General features: G+C 37.7%; 1 protein-coding gene across 2 annotated transcripts in view; it reads left to right on the top strand.

Moving 5' to 3' along the window:
• Positions 1-20,447, top strand: part of LOC309484733 (phospholipid-transporting ATPase ABCA1) — a 320,137-nt gene that overhangs the window by 174,219 nt on the left and 125,471 nt on the right. For both annotated transcript variants that reach the window (XM_082151085.1, XM_082151084.1), the window contains exons 11-12: positions 875-991; positions 17,776-17,973. In XM_082151085.1, coding sequence (XP_082007211.1) covers positions 875-991; positions 17,776-17,973 — 315 coding nt within the window. The remainder of the gene's footprint in view (positions 1-874; positions 992-17,775; positions 17,974-20,447) is intronic.

Genomic DNA, 20,447 nt, shown 5'->3' on the forward strand with positions numbered 1-20,447 from the left:
ACAGTGAGTTATTAAAATCGCGATAATCAAACACGGTTTTAATTATAATTCAATTTTAAACGATAATACTAACATTTTATCGTGGTTTATAGTGAAACCTGTAATCGTCCCATCCCTAACACGTACAGGGATGAGCTGCTGCTGGATTCATGAAAGTGTAACTTCGCCGATTTTCATGCTGCTTTGTTACGATGTCAGTAGTATATGTTACAATGTTTACTCATTCTATGTGTTAACTGGATTGAGAAATTCACTTTAAATTCAATTAATTTGACAGCAAGGGCTTTCGTGAAAACTACAGATTATACTTCTGCATTTTTGTAAACCTGCCCACGGACAGTCAGATCGACAGAGGGTTATTACAGATCCGCCGGCAAGGAGGGGCCAAATTTAAATGTTATGTTTACAAGCATTAACTGAAAGTTCTGCATAGTGCTATTTTCAGAAATGTTTTTGGGTATACAAATTATTTTTAACATTATTATTCCTAAAATAGAAATTAGTTTATAGCTGTTAAGGAGAACTTAATTTTTAAGAATGTTTCATGAATCTGGCCCATGGAAGGAGACCTTTAAAGAGAACTACACACCTGAAGAGACTATAACCCTGTGATGATGTAATCTAGTGTTTTTGTTTTGTTTTGTTTTTTGATGCGTGACTGGATACTGATACAAGATATTTTAAAATAGCACCTGTATTTTGCCATGAGCAATGCTAAAATATATACAGTGGTATAACGGTATGTAATGGTATATAACATATTTGACCATTCAATGCAGTAATTGGCCAATCAAATCAAAGTATTTCAATGAGATGAAGTGCCTACACTAAGTGTTCTGAACAGTGTTCCACAATGCAATCTGTTTGTCACCAGGCCAACCGCACCTTTGACGCTGTGGCTAAAGTTGGCGAACTGGCAGAGGCATGGCTGCAGAATAAAGATTTGATCTGGAATTTTTTCAACAGCAGCACACAGATCAACACGCTACGGGTGAGATCATTTCTCTTTTTGGCCTTTTTATTCACAGTCTGAACTGTAAAGAGGGCAGAAACATCAGGCAGAAGAGGGGTGAACCGGGCAGAGAAATTATGCAATTTGCCTGTGTCACCTGTTTGAGCACCGTGGCTCAAAGGGATAGTTCACCCAAAAATTATGTAGTAAATGATGACAGAATTTTCATTTTTGGCCGAACTATCCCTTTAACGTTGTAATGAGGTTAGTTGTTATGGGAAGGAGGCGGGAACTGGCGAACATTTAAAGACTTTAATAATCCAAAAATAAAACAAACACAAAACATAACATAATTAGTCCAGGCCTGGTCCTCTCTCGTCCTTCACTGTCGTCGCTCCTCCTTTTATGCTTCCGTAGCTCCTCCGTGAGAAATTCGAGACCGGTGCGTCGCGTAGGTGGCGCTCATCAGTAATCACGCCCTCTCACGGCTCTTGACCCCGTGAACAAACGTGATGTTAACTTTTTTTATGAAATGTTAGACGGCTACTGAAGTATATGAATGAATATTATTGATCTAACAAGGAAGCCAGGTCTGGATGGGACTTGATTTTGTCCATCAGGAAATTATCGGATCGTAAAAAAATGGGCATTGTGGACAAACTAAATAGAGGCAGATCTAAGTGAATACAGAATACAGAAACATTTTTGAAGTTATGCTCTGTATGTTTCCAATTAAAACATCTAGTTACCATGGATTATGAATTACATCAAACACAAATTAAAGTCCCCCTGTAGTCAATCATTTTATTCCTTTAAACTCTTCTTTGATCACCAAAATGACAAACAAAATTAAACGTTTGTTTTCCTGTGAAAAAAAAATCATGCCTTAAGCTACTTCATACTCTACACTCTACACATAACGGTAATTAATTTGATTAGCTCGACTACGTTATCAAACAGCTAATAATGTTCCCGTACGCCATCTCAGAGTCAGACAGCTGCCTTCTAAAAATTCAGCATCCTTAGACACTTTGAACAACTCAGAACGTCTGTGGAGAAAGGCATATATTTCATCATAACATCGTAATATATATCATATACACAATTCATCCGCTATATAGCTAAGTGCAAACAATTTTTCATATCAACAGAAAAAAATATACTTGGATAGCCTGACTTCACTTGAGATTCCACTGCTTCGCAGCAGTGAATGATATGTTAAAGACTGCCCGCACGTTGACGGGATTGGTCAACACCGGCGATTTCAAACTGCATTTTTGAGAGAGACTGTCTTTTTTTTTTTCACTGCAGTTTTAAGGAGAAAATACTCAGCAATTGTGTTGACTTATGAATTTGCACATGGTTTGCCTTAAAGCATATTTAAAACACCACATAGACATATAAACAACATTAAAAACTTGATTTTCACCACAGGGGCTCTTTAACATGAGTCAACATGAATTAAGTTTTATAACACAGGCTAATAAAGCACAATGTTCACTTATTATTCCCATGAGGTTTTTTTTTTTTTTTTTTTTTTTTTTGCAGTCCAAAATAGCTGAATTGTTTTTTTGTTGTTGTTGTTTTTAATTGTGACTATTGCTCTTCTGGCCAGGCTGGTTTCACATGTTCCTAACGCGTAGAGTGTGATCTGGATCTGTGTTGTATTTCTTTGAAACATTTTTATTTAGAAATTTCTAGTACATTTCACAAATATTTGACCATTAAATTAAATGTGAAATTTTGAAATTGAAGACTGAAAAAGTATTTTCTTCTAAAACATTCTCCATTAACCTTTGTTTTATTTACAACTTCGAAAAGTAATGTTTTATAGTGCATGTGGGTTCTGTGGGCTAAGTAGAAAATGTGCATACAGTGCCAAAAGAGCAAATGTGTTTTCAGTGACCTGGATTCTGGAGAAAGTAGTGAGTGTCAGGATCTCAATGTATCTGGAATTGTAATCTAATCTTACTAGTTCACACAGATCTATCACTATTTTCTCCCCCGGTCCACAGGGTAATTCTCTTGAGATCAGTGGTGCTGCCCTTGTCTCACTGCAGCATGAACGCGCCTGCACACAAAATTTTATGTCCTGTGAAATAACGGCCACCAAGCTCTTTCATGACACCTGCATAAGCCTTGATGTCTATTGTGAATTTTGTCAAGGACTACCCAAGCTAACAAAAATATGTTCTAAGAACTTTTTGCTAAGGTTCCCATTAAGTTAAGAACATTTTATTTCTGAATGTTCCCTGAACGTTTAGAACGGCCAGTATTTTTAATGTTTTAAAAATGTTCTTGGTTATGCTTATGTTAAGGAAACATTACATTTCATCATTCTGCAAACATTATGGGAACGTTCCTTTCAACTGTTCTCTGTAATAGTAGCATAAAAAAAAAAAGTGTAAATAATGTTTTTGTGCTAAAGTAATTAAAGACCAGATAACTTTGAACACATTCAATTAACGTTACGGCAAAGGAGTTTGTTTATAACTTTAAGAGAACCTTTCCAGACCATCAGCCAAAGTACGGACAATGTTCCCAACCTTGAAAGTACTCGCTGTATATTCTGGCCACCCGTTTCTGATGAATCTGAATCCTGGCTGCAGCGTGGCATCTAATTGACTGTTCACCCTGGTGAGCTTCATTTTCGGAGGACTTACTGACCACAGAAACAGCCTGTGTAGTTATCTCACCGTGGCTTGCAGTGCTTTCCGCTGTGATCTGGGCCCCATGAGAGTTCCTCAGCTACAGCCAGTCTCTTCTCAGGATCAAGCTCTGCATTGCAACTGAATTGCATGAACTTGATCAGGAGCGTGTTATCAAGGTCTTTATTATTCAGGAGTTCTTTTTCTCTTTCAGTAAAGACAATAACTTTATCCTTGTAAGGTAGGGCTTGGCATTGACACAAATTTCACGATTCAATTTGATTTCGATTCACAAGCTTGCGATTAGTTTCCGATTCAGTTTGATTCAATATTCATTAATTGGGGCCTATCAGGTACAGTACATGGCAAATTTCCTCAAGGAAACAATATAACTATAAATAACTAATGCTGTAAACTATACAGGAAGCCATGTTTGTATATTACTTCAATATTAAAGATAAAAATTTACTGATTTGTAGGCTACTTACATTTAAATTACACCTACGGGAATTTTTATAACAATAAAGTTATAATAATACATTTCGAATTACTTTCCATGGTTAAAACACTGAGCGATAACTTCGTGACATGATACCGATTTCGGTAAGCTCTGCTGCATTTTTCAACATCTTCATCTTTATTTTGTGCTGTAATAGTTGTAAATCGGAAGAGATGGGATTCTTGGGATTTAAGAATCAATATTGATTCTTCAAAATTAGAACATTATTCAAAATATTTTCTTTTTTTATTTGTAAAATAAAAATGAGTACGTAATAATAATAAAAAGAATTATTATTATGTAATGATATTAAATGGGTGGGTCAGGTTTTCCTTTTTTTCCCTTTTTTTTTCTTAGCTGATCTAAACATGCCAGCTCTGTTGTTTTTCTTTGACAATTTTCTGGACTGGTGATAATTCAAAATGGGAAACATTAGAAGTGATCATTAAGTGGTCAGCTTGTTACTTCATCGAGAGGAATCTGATGAAACCTACTTGATTGTGTAAGGAGCTAAATAAACAAGCGCTGGAGAGTTTAACGATTAAATCCTCTGCAGTGGGAAGAATGAATTTCACCCTCTTTGCTGCCTAAATTGACACGGATGGGGGCATCTCTGCGGGACTTGATTACCGACACCATGGCTGCACACCACCATGACTTGTTACTTCATCAAGGGGGTATTCTTGCTCCATACCGTTGAGTTCAGCTTTCACTTTGGGTAGCAGAAAGAGGGCTACTTGATGTGCTGCATGCGTGGCATAGAGCTCACCTCCTCTTTTCACTGTTATCATCTTTCCACCCTGCTGAGACCCATCGTTTAATTCATTTCAACTAGTGCCATCTCTGTAGCTGCTGCCTGACTCAGAAGGCTCCGTTCCCTGAAAGTACATTCTTGTGTTGTAGTTCTCTAAACCTGTCTCTGTCTCAAGTCCGTCTACAGTCTGAGACCAAGACCATATTTTCATGCACTCTGGAGCATTTGAATATGACAGTGAGACACAAATATGTTTTGTGGTATATATCGACTCATATGATCTGCTCAGTATGGAAGCTTGTTTCCGCCACAGAATAAAACATTTTGAAAGATAATTGCGACTTTTTATCTCATAATTAGGACTTTACATCTCACAATTCTGACTTTATTTCTCAGAACTGCGAGATATAAAGTTGCAGTTGCGTGTTATAAAGTCAGAATTGCAAGATATAAACACAATTTAGAGAAATAAACTCGCAATTCTGCCTTAAAAAAAAAAAGACATATTTTCTCAGAATTGTGAGATATAAACTCACAATTGCGAGTTATAAAGTCAAATTCTAAGGTAAAAAAAGATTGACTTTTCTCCTCAGAATTGTGAGTTTAGATCTCACAATTCTGACTTTATATCTTCGAATTGCTTGATATAAAGTCATCATTTATATCCAGCAATTCTGACTTTATAACTTGCAATCGTGACTTTATATCACACAATTGTGAGAAAATAGTCTGAATTGTGAGATAAAAAGTGACGCCATCTCTTGGCCTGGACTCGGACTCGAATGAGCTGATCTCAACTACAACAACAGTACTTTCACAACCTCAGGCCTCTGAATATGAAGCCTCAGCTGGAGCTGTTCTTTCTTTGGTGACATCTGTTTGAATGTCTCCTCACTTGTCACACATGCTTCAGCTCCTGTATCACTCTGAAAGTGGTGTCTGACCTATTTTCAATTGTGCAGTCAGTCCAGTGCACTTGCCTTGTTTCCTTGTTAACAGCACATAAGAACTTGTCCTGTGATTTCTCCCACTTTCAGTGCTGTCAATGTCCTCTTTTATCACATTTATATTGCTGGTTTCTAGTGATTCTTGAGTTTGCATTGCTGACTGCATTGCCCCTTCTTATGTGTGCATGTCTTTTGGGAGTTCTATTCGTGACTTGCTGGATGAGCTCACTTGGCATTTCCAGAGTTTGCAAACTAGCATGCATTTCTTATTTCCTCTAAATGTGTCTCAGGAAATATTAAGCCCTCATTTGAAAGTCTTGTGGCTCTTATTCTGACCTCTAAATGGTGGTGAATGTGCTTGCCTGTCTTTCCACCAAGTTCACAATTAGCAGTTCACCAAATGAGGAAACATACATCTCATGCATCTGGTTGTGCTTGATATGAAGTACTTGCTCAAACTTTGCCATTATGAGACCATATTTATCCTTATCCTTACCATTCTGGACACTCTGAAGGGTCTTCAAAGGTAAATCATACCTGTGGATAAATCATCTATATCTTGTGACTTCTAACAAATACATGCTTATAACATTTAACAAAAAAATAAAATGGCTGCACCTTGATTTTTCTCTTTCTCAGCTTTATGTCGTTTGATTATTAATGATGACATCATAGACAGCAAGAGATCTAATAAGCTTAATTTACACTAATGCACAGATCTCTTTTGAAATAAGATGTGGTTTGTCCTGCTGTTTAATCCCTTAAGACAACACAGACTGTGTTTACATACATTTTGCGTAAAACTATTTTGAGATGCAAGTAGGCTACATCGTGCAAGTCCAGCACGGCCGCATGCGAGTGCTCGTGTCAGTATTTGAAAGCAGCCTTCTGTCAGTGAGTTTCATATTTTTGATACAAATAAGCCCACAGCATTCCAAACGACATAAATTATGCCTTCGTAAAGCATTTGTAAGGAAAATACCGGCGGGTGAGACTGTGCACTGCAAGCGTAACATTGAGCAACATGCGCGAATGTCATTGTAATTCGCTTCAACCTTTCCGAACTTCATGAAAGATTATTTTGCTGAATGTTCGAGTGGTGTGTGTGTGTGAGGAATTGGAAGCAAGCAGAATAGGGTGTTTCTAAAACATACACGCGCATCTGTGGTTAAAAACTAAGCTCAGAATCGTTGGAGAGAGAATCTTTTCTCCCACTCCTATTGAATAGTATGACCAACACAATATTAGATTGATTAAACATAAAATGTTATTTCCTGTAGGCCAGGGCTATATGCGTAGCATGCCAAGTTGATGCTTCCTCTGTAGACTACTTTACAACACGCTCTCGCATGTCACATGACCAGAGTGTAATCGCAGCCAAATCTTGTTTTATCATACCGCAATATTATTGCAAATGCAATTAAGCGTTCAGCCCTAGTTAATATGAAGTATTTTATCAGGAAGTGCTTTATTAGTGAGTTGACAGATACAGAGGACTTATCTTCTATTTTGAATGTAGTTCAGTGTCCATTATTGTTATGGATGACTCACCTCAGCTGAGAAAATGAAAGAGTCACACACACCCCTCACGAATGAAGACAGAGACGAAAGCTCTTAAACCTTCCATCTCGCTTGCTGTGTGTGTGTGTGTGTGTGTGTGTGTGTGTGTGAGAGAGAGAGAGAGAGAGAGAGGGAGAGAGGGAGAGGGAGAGAGAGAGAGAGAGGGAGAGAGTTTATTGCCCCTCCTCTGTGATAGGGTGCATAAAATGAGAAGGTAATTATGGATAAGTGCAGGATCATTTTCACCAGCAGAAGGAAAGGGATTAACCAATGGCACACCTTCAGACAAACCCACTATCACTCCATTTCCCCCATTCCCGCATTGCATCAGTGTCACTTTGAATGAGGTTATTGAGTAGAGGAGGATGAGAAGATGATTGTGGATTGAGGAATGGTGAACTTTGTTTTTACTCTCTCATAACCTTGTGCAGGACCTTTACACAGATGCACAGGCCATTATGTCTGTCCAATATATTGCAAGCTACCTATGTAGGCAGCATAGATTCGCTCACAACTAGGGTTGTGTGACATTAACAAAACAATTAAAAGTTGCATCTGAAGTTACATTTAGTGCATTTAATCTGACTCTATAATGCAGATCTGAGGTGACATGAATGCATTTGCACTGCAGTTAAAATTGCATAATGCTATGAAATTGTTTTTAATTGATGTTGAAATATGAATAAAAAATATAAATAAAATAAATTATACTTTAAATATGAAACTAAAGCAGCCAATAGGTGGTAGCAAGTCACTCTCATAATGACTGAGTCATTGAATTCATTCAACCAATTCAAGAAAGTGATAATCTTTAATGAATGGGTCATTGTATTATTGTATTAACTCAAAAATGCAGATTTATTCCGTGATGAAACACTGCTGTGTGTTGCTCTAAGATGTGCAGCAGTTCTGCTATGGTTTTGTTTGGAACAAACATTTCGCATTGGTGAAAGAGCAAAAACAGTCAATACTTTGTCTATAAATGTAAATTGATCCACTGGAGGCAAGTGTAAATGAGAACCCAAGTGCAGTTTATTATAAACAAAACCAAACATGAAACAAAAACATGGCGTGGCATGAAAACTCAAAACAAGACATGAACATGAAAATGACTCACAAACAGTGGTTACAGGGAACAATACTTGACAAAGACACATGGCAAACATGAGGGCTTAAATACACACAAGACTAATGACTAGACAAGGGACACCTGTGAACAATGAAACAATGAACCAATCACAACATGACACATCAGACATGGGAACACATGGCAGGATCACATGACTTACAAGGGATCATATGACAGACAAGGAAACATGACGTGAACAAACCCAAAAACAAAACCGTGACAGATCCCCCCCTCTAAGGGCGGCTCCCGATGCCCAACAAAACCCCAAAAAACTATTCCAGGAGGGTGGTGGAGTGGAGGCGGTCTTGGGGGAGGGATGGAGGGCCAGGCCCGAGCAGGGGGACAGTTTCTTGCGGACAGCTATGGGGTTATGGGCTGGAACAGACAACGGCTCAGGAACAGACACCGTGGCTGCCATCTGGGGACGTGATTCTGGCATGGCGGCGGTAATCTTGTCCGAAGACACATACACAGCAGGCATGACGTGAACAGCCTCTGGCTCAGCAGGCATGACGTGAACAGCCTCTGGCTCGGCAGGCGTGACGTGAACAGCCTCTGGCTCGGCAGGCGTGACGTGACATGAACAGCCTCTGGCTTGGCAGGCATGACGTGAACAGCCACTGGCTCGGCAGGCGTGATGTGAACTTCAAATGTGTGCACCAGCCACACACACCATATGGCTGTGGACATAATGGTTAGTGTAGCGGTCACTGAGGGCTCAGGATTAGTGGCAGCCATCTCTGCTGAGGGCTCAGGTTCAGGCGTGGCGGCGGCCATCTCTGCTGAGGGCTCAGGCGACGTGGTGGTGGCCATCTTGTCCGGAGACACTGGCTCGGCGGCGGCCATCTTGTCCGGAGACACTGGCTCGGCGGCGGCCATCTTGTCCGGAGACACTGGCTCTGCGGCAGACGTGGCGTGAACAGACTCAGACTTGGCAGACATGACGTGAAGAGACTCAGACATGGCAGACATGACGTGAAGAGGCTCAGGCTTGGCAGGCATGACGTGAAGTGGCTCAGGCTTGGCAGATACTGCGGGTTTGTGGGGTTCCTCCTCAAAACCCACAGTAAATGAGGAACCGCTCAATAACAGGGCATAGTCCATGTATTGTTCAAGTGAGAAGTGAATTTTTCCCCAGGCAGTCCATAGCGCAAGGGTTCGTCTAATCCACATCTAAAAATGTCCTTGAGTGCTACGTCATTAAAATCTACCTTGTGGCAGAGTTCGCAAAAGTCCTTGACATAATCCTCAATGTTCCGGTTGTTCTGACGAAGACGAAGGAGGTCAACTGCTGGGTTCATGGTTTTCGGTCAAGTATTCTGTAAAAAGTGATCCACTGGAGGTAAGTGCAAATGAGAACCCAAGTGCAGTTTATTATAAACAAAATGTAAGATAATTTAGTGATTCTGAAAGGTCAATTTAGCTCAAAAGGAATTATTAATGAATTTATTGGGAATTCGAAAGAATCACTTATTACGAACGAGCAAATGACTCGTCCAGGGTTCATTTGAACCGGCCGCAAATATCAGCTCTGCAGCGGATATAAATATCCAAACTATAGTGAAACACTATGTATTAGTAAGTTAACTTAGATCAGCAGTTTAAGACATTAAATTCGTAAGCACATAACACAAGTAACACTTCTCTTTAAAATACAAACAAGATTTTATTGATTATTCTAACACATAAAACTAATATCTAACACAAACACACGCACACACATTCATACGAGTTGCAGAAAGAAAGAGAGAGTGAGGAAAGAATGAGTTTTAAGAGTGAGATGATGAAATCCTAAGTTTCTATATGCACTTATAAGACCTGACCTGAACGAACCATCAATCATTAATTTAACCCTTCTATCGTTTCTTAGGTGGGTTATTAAATGTATATCAATGCACCAGTTCAGCTTAAAAGTCTGGAGGCTACTTGCTTGTTTTTGCGTTCCTTTTGGGGATTCTCTTTTGTCGTAGTAAAAAGGGGTTTCCCAGGTCCGTTGGCTGGCGTTTCCTCGTGGCTGAGATGTCTGGGGCGGCCAATCACGTGGTGTGCTGGCGGATGAATGGAAAGTCTTTGTTGCTGGAAAGCAGACTTTGCAGTCGAATCGTGGACCGAAACTTTACCGCAAAACTTAACTTAGAACCGAGACTCACAACGGAAAAGAAAAGAAAACTAAGAAAAGAAAGAAAATTGAGATGAGAGTAGTTAGATGGCTTGAATGAAGCTGTTTAACCCATGTTCTTCTGATCTTGATTTGGGTTCTCGTCTACATGGTTACTAGTCTATTACTCCATCATGGCTTCTCCATGATGGTTTTCGAATCTACTTTTTTCTTTATATGCCCTTCTGCCCCGTTCCAAAGCTTTGTTCGGGTCCTAAGATTTTAAACTCAAATGTTTGTCCAGCCTCCTGGATGAGTTCTGACCAATTAGACACTGTCTTTATTTGAGAGGTGGCATTTTCTTCACTTCTCATCGTAAATCATGTGTTATCTGTGATCCCCTTACTCTCCAAGCTCTAGCAGAGAGTACAGAGGCCACAGTTTAGACATCATATTATAGGAATACGAAACATTTTACACAGATTTCAATCAAGCCATCTTTTGAATTAAGAACATACGATCATACTGATAGGAAACGAGACACACTTTCATTCAAACATCTAATAGTTATAACAATTACTGACTTATATGGGATCTAAGCATATTAGACACACCTATAGGTTGTAGACACAATATATAATTATGTTGTTGAACGATGTTTGATTATAAGTCCATCAAGAATTGTTTTGAGATGATTTTATGTATTTTTATAGTTAAAGTCTCAGTCTCTTTGGTTTTAAGAGATTTCAACCTTGGGGTCATTGAGAGTTCCTTAAGAAGATGGAGGTCTGTTTTGTGTATCTGTCGTGGGATCAAGCAACCTCTGCCGTTATCTTGATCGAGCTCTAAACGGTGCCATCTCTGAACCAATCAGTCTTTTCAAAGCCATCTAATCATTGACAACGTTCTTCCTTTAGTTGCTTTAGTTGGCCATAAAGTTCTTAGCGTAGTAGACTGTCTGGAGCCTGGATTTTATGGCTCTGGATTGGTGATTTGGGGTCTGGAATGTTGAGTTCTGTGTTGAATTATGTTTGAACAAATCACCTGGAAGATTCATTTGTGTTTGGTTCGCCCTCAAATCCTACAAAAACCAAACATGAAACAAAAACATGGCGTGGCATGAAAATTCAAGACATGGACATGACCATGGACATGACCATGACCATGACCATGACCATGACCATGACCATGACCATGACCATGACCATGACTCCCAAACAGTGGTTACAGGGAACAATACTTGACAAAGATACATGGCAAACATGAGGGCTTAAATACACACAAGACTAATGACTAGACAAGGGACACCTGTGAACAATGAAAAAATGAACCAATGACAACATGACACATCAGACATGGGAACACATGGCAGGATCACATGACTTACAAGGGATCACATGACAGAAAAGGAAACATGACATGAACAAACCCAAAAACAAAACCGTGACAATAAAATAGAACTAAATTAACTTCTTGTTTTTGAAATGTTGTAAAAAATCATCACATTTGCAATTGTTGTGATATTTGATAAAAAATGGCACTCGTTCTTTTGTGATATTCCATAACTAAATCATATGATATAAATAAAACATACAGTAGCTCATACAGGGACTTTTTTCCCCCCATATTTTTTATTCTAACATTTCACTGCATCTAAAAGCACTTATAGTGTGATGCTGAATAAACAATTATGTTGTAGGGATGCTCAATAATTAACTGGTTAACCATCAACCGACAGTGAAAATATACACTATAAACACTATCAACATAAACACTATAAACTTAGCTATATGCTTTTTAGTTCCCCTCACTCCACAACCAATCCTGTCAATTTAAAGGTGGGGTAAGCGATATTTGAAAAACGCTGTTTGAAAGTTGGTTGGACCGACACAGCCAGACACAACAACAAACGTGTAGCCAATCAGCATTAGTATGATGGTGGAGGAGAGCATAAGAGCAAGAGAGAGATTTGAAGAAATACTGTAGAAAGAGAGATGGCTGAGAGACATTACAAAAGAGAAAAGCTCATAAGACTATCACTGGAAAACGAAGGGTTATGATCAGGAAAGAGCTTTAGGACCCACGTTAATATTGGAAAAGCTTTCCAGCGCTGGAGAGAGCTAAGCGGGAAGGCCTGAAATCAGACGCGGATGTTGCTTTGATTCCGCACAATACGGGAATAACACTGATTTTGAGTGTTATTGTTTGTCTGTTGGCAAGTAACAACAAACTCTTGTTTGTATTTACTCATGTATGTTCATTTTTTGTGCTTCCTTGTAGTTCGTTCATCATCTTCGCTTTATTTTTCGTTAAACATTATTTTGTTGCGCTTCTGCTACGATAAATAGACATTTCACTCTTGCATTGCGTGTGTAACGGAGGCCAGCTAGTGAGAGTTGTGCAGGCTGATGGCTGCTAGAGAATGCACTGTTTACTGTTTAGCTTCCCTCTTAGTGCATCGATCGGGGTTCGAAGCCGACTTGGAGCTGCGCTGTTAGGATTGGAGGGTGAGCTTTGGAGACGGAGCAATGAAGAGAGGGGTGTGTTTGTTTGGGTTGATTTAAAATATCAACAATCTTCAGCATTGACTTTGAGAAATACCATACTACACCTTTAACTGTATTCAGAACAGAACAAGAATGAAAAATAAAAGTAGCTATATAAACGTCAAGCCAAAATGAATACATTTAAAGTGAAACTGAAACTGAAACAGAAACCGGTGTTGGGCTCATGTATATAGCATCCCTCTCTCATACGGCACAAATCCAAATGTTTCCATATTTGCTAAATGTTTCCATATTTGGATGCTAAACTATTATGTATTATGTAAACTGTAGTGGTTCAACAGATCACAAAGCTCACACTTTGGATCATATTACAGTTTTGAGTCACAGTTCGGATAATTTTTTGTATCAGCAAGAAAAATTATAATTGGCGGGTAACAAATGTTACTTTGCTTTCCAGTTGTTACGTAAAGTACTTTGATACCACAGCAAAATCTACTAGCCTAACTGATAAAGTTACATCATTAAAGGCAAGTGAACAGTCGGTTGATTCAGTTCGATTGTAAAGATCCTTTATAATCACTCCTTAATCAGTTATGAGTCGAGTCGCACATGCACTTCACATAAAGACTTCACTCAAAGTAAAGGGGTTCCAAATCAGTCATGCATCCTAAATTTCAGTTACAATGATTCCTGAGAAGATGGCGCAGCAGTCCACTAGGGTTATTAAACAGAGCCAGTGTCTCTGTCTGTTTCCGTTTAAACTGTTTGGTTGGCTGTCAGAGTCTCTTGTCTGGTATCTGAGTAAATTACATTTTTATAGTCAGGTGTTTTGGCACAATGATTTATGTTTAATGGCTAAAATATTTAATGGTGGCCTCCATTAGCTGCAGTGCCCTAATGTGTTCATTTAATACTGCTTAATTTGAAAACATTTTAACATTTTAACTAGCAGAGCTTTGTATTTCATTGGAAAATAGGGTGCCAATGGTTTTGAAATATTGATCCAAAGAAGAGTGTATTAATGTGGCACTCAGCACATAATGTAAATGTCTACCGCATATGTTTGTCTGTCTGTCTGTCTGTCTTTCTTTTATATCTATCTATCATACATTTATCTACACATTTCACTTCAGACAAGAACGAGCACCAATTTGTTCATTTCCTGCTGTGGTTCCTCCAGCCTTTTTGCAGTGATGTGCTAAACAGATTTGGACACTTTTGATACAATTAGAATGATTGATAATAAGACTTTAATAATAATGATGTCACTCCTTTATTAGGTGCTTCAGCCCAATGTGATGCAGGAGTGAATGTTACTATGGACACACACACACACACACACACACACACACACACACACACACACACACACACACACACACACACACACACACACACACACACACACACACACACACACACACACACGCTTTCAAAAGAATCCACAACCACACTCAAGGCAACATAATGATTTACATATGAATTGTGACTTTCAACAAAGTGTGTGTTTGTATGTGTTTGTTTGAATACGCCATATGTGCATTTATAGTGTATGTTCATATGTGTGTGTGTGTGTGTGTGTGTGTGTGTGTGTGTGTGTGCACTCGCGTGATGCATTCATGTGTATTTATGTGTGCTAGTATGTTTTTGTTAGCATGTTAGATGTATGTGGAGTGTGTGTGTGTGTGTGTATGGGTGTTTAAATATTCATGTGAAATTGAATAAATATAAAAATTCGCATGTCTATGCACATGTATGCTGTTTGTGTATTTGTATATTCGTGTATGTGTTTGTTGTGCACCCCTGTGTAGAGTGACACGATTGTATCCTTGCAGGTTAGGACAAGGAATGATAAAGGAGAGGGGTGGAACTGCAATTTATGACAAAAACGTGTGAGTGTGTCTGCGTGTGAGAGAAACGCAGAGACAAAGAGGCTTTTGCAGTGCTAAGCTTGATTCCAGACAACTCTGTAGAACAACAGTGCCATCTAGCTTGAAGAGAGAGAGCGAGAGAGGATAGTGAACACACTAATTGCCTGGCTGTACAGAGAATGGCATGCTCTCTGAAAGTCTGGAGGATGCAGTTGTCATGCGTTTAGCACAGGGATGTGAGAAATACTTTAACGTACAAAAACTGCAACAGTATGGGTGTTCCTGTTAGTGCTGAGCAGTTAGTCAGTTCAGTACCGATGGCTGTCTGACTGACAGGCAGCTGCTTTGGAAGACTTGAATGCGTAGGCTATTTGCTTCTCATGGCATGTGTGGTAATGCGGTTGTGCGCAAGAATGTTCGAATGCACTTCCTGGTCAAAATGGCTCTCATGGTGCAGTGCGATTTTAGAATGATTTATATCTGTGTTATTTTAGGTTTTATTGTAGTTTTATTCATATTTTGAATAGCTTTTATTTTTATACTTTTAGTTGTCATGTTAATTTTAATTACATTTTTAGTCATATCGGTATGCACTTTAAAAAAAAATTAATTAATATTGCTTAATTTAATTTATTATTTATTTCCAGTTAATAATTTTGGTGCTTCAACTTAAACTCATCTTAGTTTATTACCAAGGCAACATTTCAAATTTTGGTTTAATTTTTCAACTATTTAGATTTTATATTCAGCTTTATTTCAATTACAGTAACATAAATGTTTTTAATTGTTTCAGTTTTTAAAAGTTTTAGTTAATGATAATAACCCTGAATTGTATACTATTATAATAGGCTATTTATTAATGTTTTGTTATATATGTTTTTTTATTTTTATTTTATTTTAAATTTAAATTATTTTGTCTAAGTTTTAAATATTTTGAGTAAGGAATAATTGACGACAGGCCGTTGAATTATTAGAAAAATAGTGCACACCCGAGGTGTAACGGCCACTCCGCTTCGTGTCGTGACCGCATTACCACCTCGGGTGTGCACTATTTTTCTAATAATTCAACGGCCTGAAGTCAATTATTCCGCTTATACTACAGTTACCACACCTCTAAACATTGTTCAGATTATGTATTTCAAGACGTTTGTAAAGTTTTTGTCATTAAAATGCTCTTGTATGTAGGACTAATTTCTTACGCATCTAATCCCATGCCTCCGTTGCTAATTCCAAAACGTCATTTCAGAGTTAGTAACGGAGGTTTGAGCCGCTGATAGCAGACTAATGCTGGGGACACACGACTAGCTGACACATTCTCTGACTGTTTTCATCGACTGCAGCAGATTTTAAACACCGACTTTGAACACAGACTGAACGCGCTGAACACGCGTTTGGGCATGATCAGTCATAAGTATCAAATTACATTCATTATGCAGTTATTAGAGAGAGATGTTGCAATAATGAGACAGAAAAGCATGTGCATCAATATTATTATTTATTTATTAATTCAATTCGTTTTAATTAATTCGTTCATTTTTTTTTCCCATTATTGACAGATGACAGTAGACTATAAATGAAACACAAAGCCCTTTTAACAAGTAGGCCTATCAATAATTATTTATTTGTTATATTATCTGCAATAAAAATCTGTGCTGCAGGACTATCCATTTATTTAGCCTATATATTCAGTTTAATTTTCTATTGATTATAGATAGGACTATACTTTATTTATTAAAATTAAACTGCATGTTTCTATTGATTGTGAAGGTAGACATTGAAAATTGCAGATCAAGCGCACGGGGCTAAATGCTTTTTCTTGTTATGAATTGGATCCTATGTTCCGTTATTACAGTTGACTACGCGAAGTGATATGGAACTGTAATGCGGTCAAGACCTGCCTGGAACTACTTTAGCCGTGCGTTTCCCTGAAAATAATGCACACCTTAGAACGTTCGTCAACCAATCAGATTCAAGCATTCAACGGCCCTGTAGTATAATTTGACTTTAATTTATTGCTATTGCATTTTAGGTTACATACTCTCTAATTTTATTTCTAAATATTAGATAAAGTTTTTTATCTATTATATTAGATTTTATTTCAGCTTTAGTTCAATAACCTAATAGTAATATAGTAGTAATAGCTTTAGGGTACGTTTACATGACAACAATATGTTTAAAACAGAAGTTTTTACTTTGAGTTTTCCGCGTACAGACAACACAATTGTCTAAACGATTGCCATTTACACGGATCTGCAAAAAAGACAAACAATGCTGTATTCTTCTGCCAGGCCATTTGATGGCGATGAAACACTATTGAACACGTAACACGCATGTGCATGATGTCATCTTCAAAGATTCACGTTTTTTTGTTGTTTACACAGAAACCGTTTTCCAAAACTTACACTTTGAAACCCACAGCCAAAACTCATAAAAAGTTGTACGTTTTTAGTTGAAAACGGTGTAGTGTAAACAGCATTAACAATAATGACATTGACATATCGACATATTAAAGTAAACACAGTTGAATAAAGGTGGGATATAAATATATAGATATAGATATAGATATACATGTATAGATATTTCTGGATAAGACCCTGAAGTATAAAGCCTAACAGATCTGTCCAATATCTGATGTATATTATTAACAACAATAATTACAAGAACAAGAGAAACATTCACTGCTCTTGTGTAATTGTTATCAAGTGTCGACTACTGAAATCTTGGTTTGTCACAACCGTAGTTTTACATGTTGTGTGAACTGAGCAGCATACATCGGTTGTAACCCTGTGAATTTGTTCTGTGTTTTACAGGGTCTCCTGAAGAACCCTGTTCTTGCAGTAGTTCTGGACCAGAGGTTGCAGGATACTAGTCTGTCCACAGCGCTAATCAGCAACTTCCTGTTTAACGGTCCCGAGTCCAAGCGCCCAGCAGGAATGCCAGCCTTTGACTGGCGTAACATCTTCATCGCCATCAGCCAGATAGCACAGCAGCTCACTCAGATTCTACGGGTCTGTTTTCTACACTGTAGTTTGTTGCAGGGCTGTTCAGAATTGAATGGAGAATCCATTTCCATTAATTTCCTGAATTTCTGTTGATTTTTGTACTGAAGTATAGCAAACAGGATGCAGAACTGTAATTCAAATTTGCAAATTGAAATTCAAATAAATGGCAAAACATGTACTTTTCCACTAAAAGTTTACATTAATCAGGACAAACTTTGAATGTTTGTTTGAATGTACTGTATGTAGGCTTTTAAATTTCCCAGAACTGAATGGAGAATGCCATTTCTTTGCCTTTCAATTCCTGAATTTGAATTGAATTTGAACTGAGGTAGCAAACAGGATGCAGAATTTGTCATTAAAATTTTAATTTAAGGAAAAATAATGAATTGAAATTTAAAGAAATGGCCAGAAGTGTAATTTCTTATTAGGCTTTCTTAAGTTCTTAAAGACAAACTTTAAATGTTGGCTTAAATTTTTTATTTATTTTTTTATTAAAAAAAATAATTTAAGTTTGAATGTTAAATAGGCCTTATGTCCCTGCATGCCATTACCTTTATTCCTCTTACAATTCAAATTCCAATTCAACATCCTGTGAAGCATGTTGCCAATCTCATGAATCGAAAACAAGCCAATTCCTAAACTCTGAATTGCTGGTTCGTCCATCCATCTGTTTTGCATGTCTGTTTTGATTTTCTCACAACAATTAACTTTGTTTCATTCAGAATCGCTGCTTTTCTCTTAGCCTTTTTCAGCCTTCCTTTGTTCTGATCTCTTTTTACTCTCTTCACCGTTGCGTTATCTTCCCTCTTTTATTCTCAATTTGTCTGAAATTCAGGCAGGATCAGGATGGTGTAGCCTAGGGCGTGAACAATCTGGGCTGGCAACTAAAAAGTAACAGGTTTGAGTCTCACAAAGGTTGATCAGTGAGCCAGTATGAAGGCACTGAACCTCTGATTGATTCAAGCACACTGAAACTGTAATGGGTGCGCTCTAAAGGCCCTTTCATATGATCCAACTCTATAGAGCAAAGAGTCAAGCTGTATTGTTGCACACTAGTCAAGCATTGTAACGCTGAAAGTGCAGCCAATGATCACAGTGATTAATTTGCATGATGTATCATTTTGTGATCAAAACCAATCAAAGCACAAAAGAAGAGAGACTGATCCTGTGCGGATCTAGATGCATTGAGTTGTACAACAAAACGCTGAATCCTTGTCATGACATTCAGAGATACACACTGTGTGGTGGAAATCAAAGCAGCACATTACATTTGTGTTGATACAAGCAATGGAGCCTTAACTATGTGGTACAATTGCTTTAAGTCTGTTTAAATCATCTGATAAATGACTAAAGGGATAGTTACACTGGATTTTAAGAAATTTAAATTGGCTACACCAACAATAAACATTGTAGAACAAAACATTTAAAATATTAAAATATACTGTATTGGTCAGGTTTTTACAGACAGGGTTTAAACTAAACCAGGATTAGGCTTTAGTTCAATTAGGGCATTTAAGTAGCTTTTATAAACATGCCTTAGAAAAAAAACGAAAAAAAAACCTTTCTGATGTGCATCTTGAGACAAAACAATGACACTCACATATTTGATGACATGCCAGTGCAAGTTGCTTTCAGAAAAAACTGCTCAAACATGCATTTTAATCTAGGACTAGGCTTAAGGGAGTGAAACCGGGAGTTTAATATATAGAATATTAAAATATAAAATCTATTCCAGTTTTCTGCAGCACTACAAACCATGCAAGTTTTCTTGTTTTTGAAGTTTGTATTCTTGTAAATTTTAGGATGACCAAAAGCCTGTAAGGACCGATTGTTTCAATAACACATTTTAGTAGTATATTAATAAAATAAAATCACCAGTAAAATCTGTAAACAATATCATAAAGTGATTAAACATTACCGTATTTATAATCTTTTAACAGTATTTATTAATCTTAATGTAGAAAACCCACCCATCATTACATAATTTTTTGGGGTTTTGTAATATTTCTATTCCTCTGAGAAAATAGTTTTATTCTGTTTATACCCTTAAAAAGGCAATTCCACAATCCACAATCCACAATTTAAAATTTCCAGGAAGAGTTTGTTAGGATGAACATCAGTGGATTGACATCTTAGGTTAGCATTAACTAACGCTAACAAATTAAATCTTGTAGTTGTAAGCTCTTTTTGAGCTCAAATTATGTATTATTTGGGTTGTTCCACTGAATGCATGTGCACAAGATTAAAGACTGTTGTGAAGAGCAGATGATGTGTTTTCTAATAAGATGTTTGGCTCATTTACCATTCAAAGTCATGGCATTTTGTCAGTTGAAGTGGTCCAGTCTTGCCATGTTTTATGGTTCTTTATTGTTCAGCTTGATTGGATGCTGATGTTTCCTCTGTTCTCTTTCATTTATTCTGTACTCCGTTTACTCTTATTCAATCTCTCCACGGCTGAGCTCAATCCCAAACTCTCCTTT

Source organism: Leuciscus leuciscus, assembly GCF_965113295.1.
Source record: "Leuciscus leuciscus genome assembly, chromosome: 2".
Classification (NCBI taxonomy): Eukaryota; Metazoa; Chordata; class Actinopteri; order Cypriniformes; family Leuciscidae; genus Leuciscus; species Leuciscus leuciscus.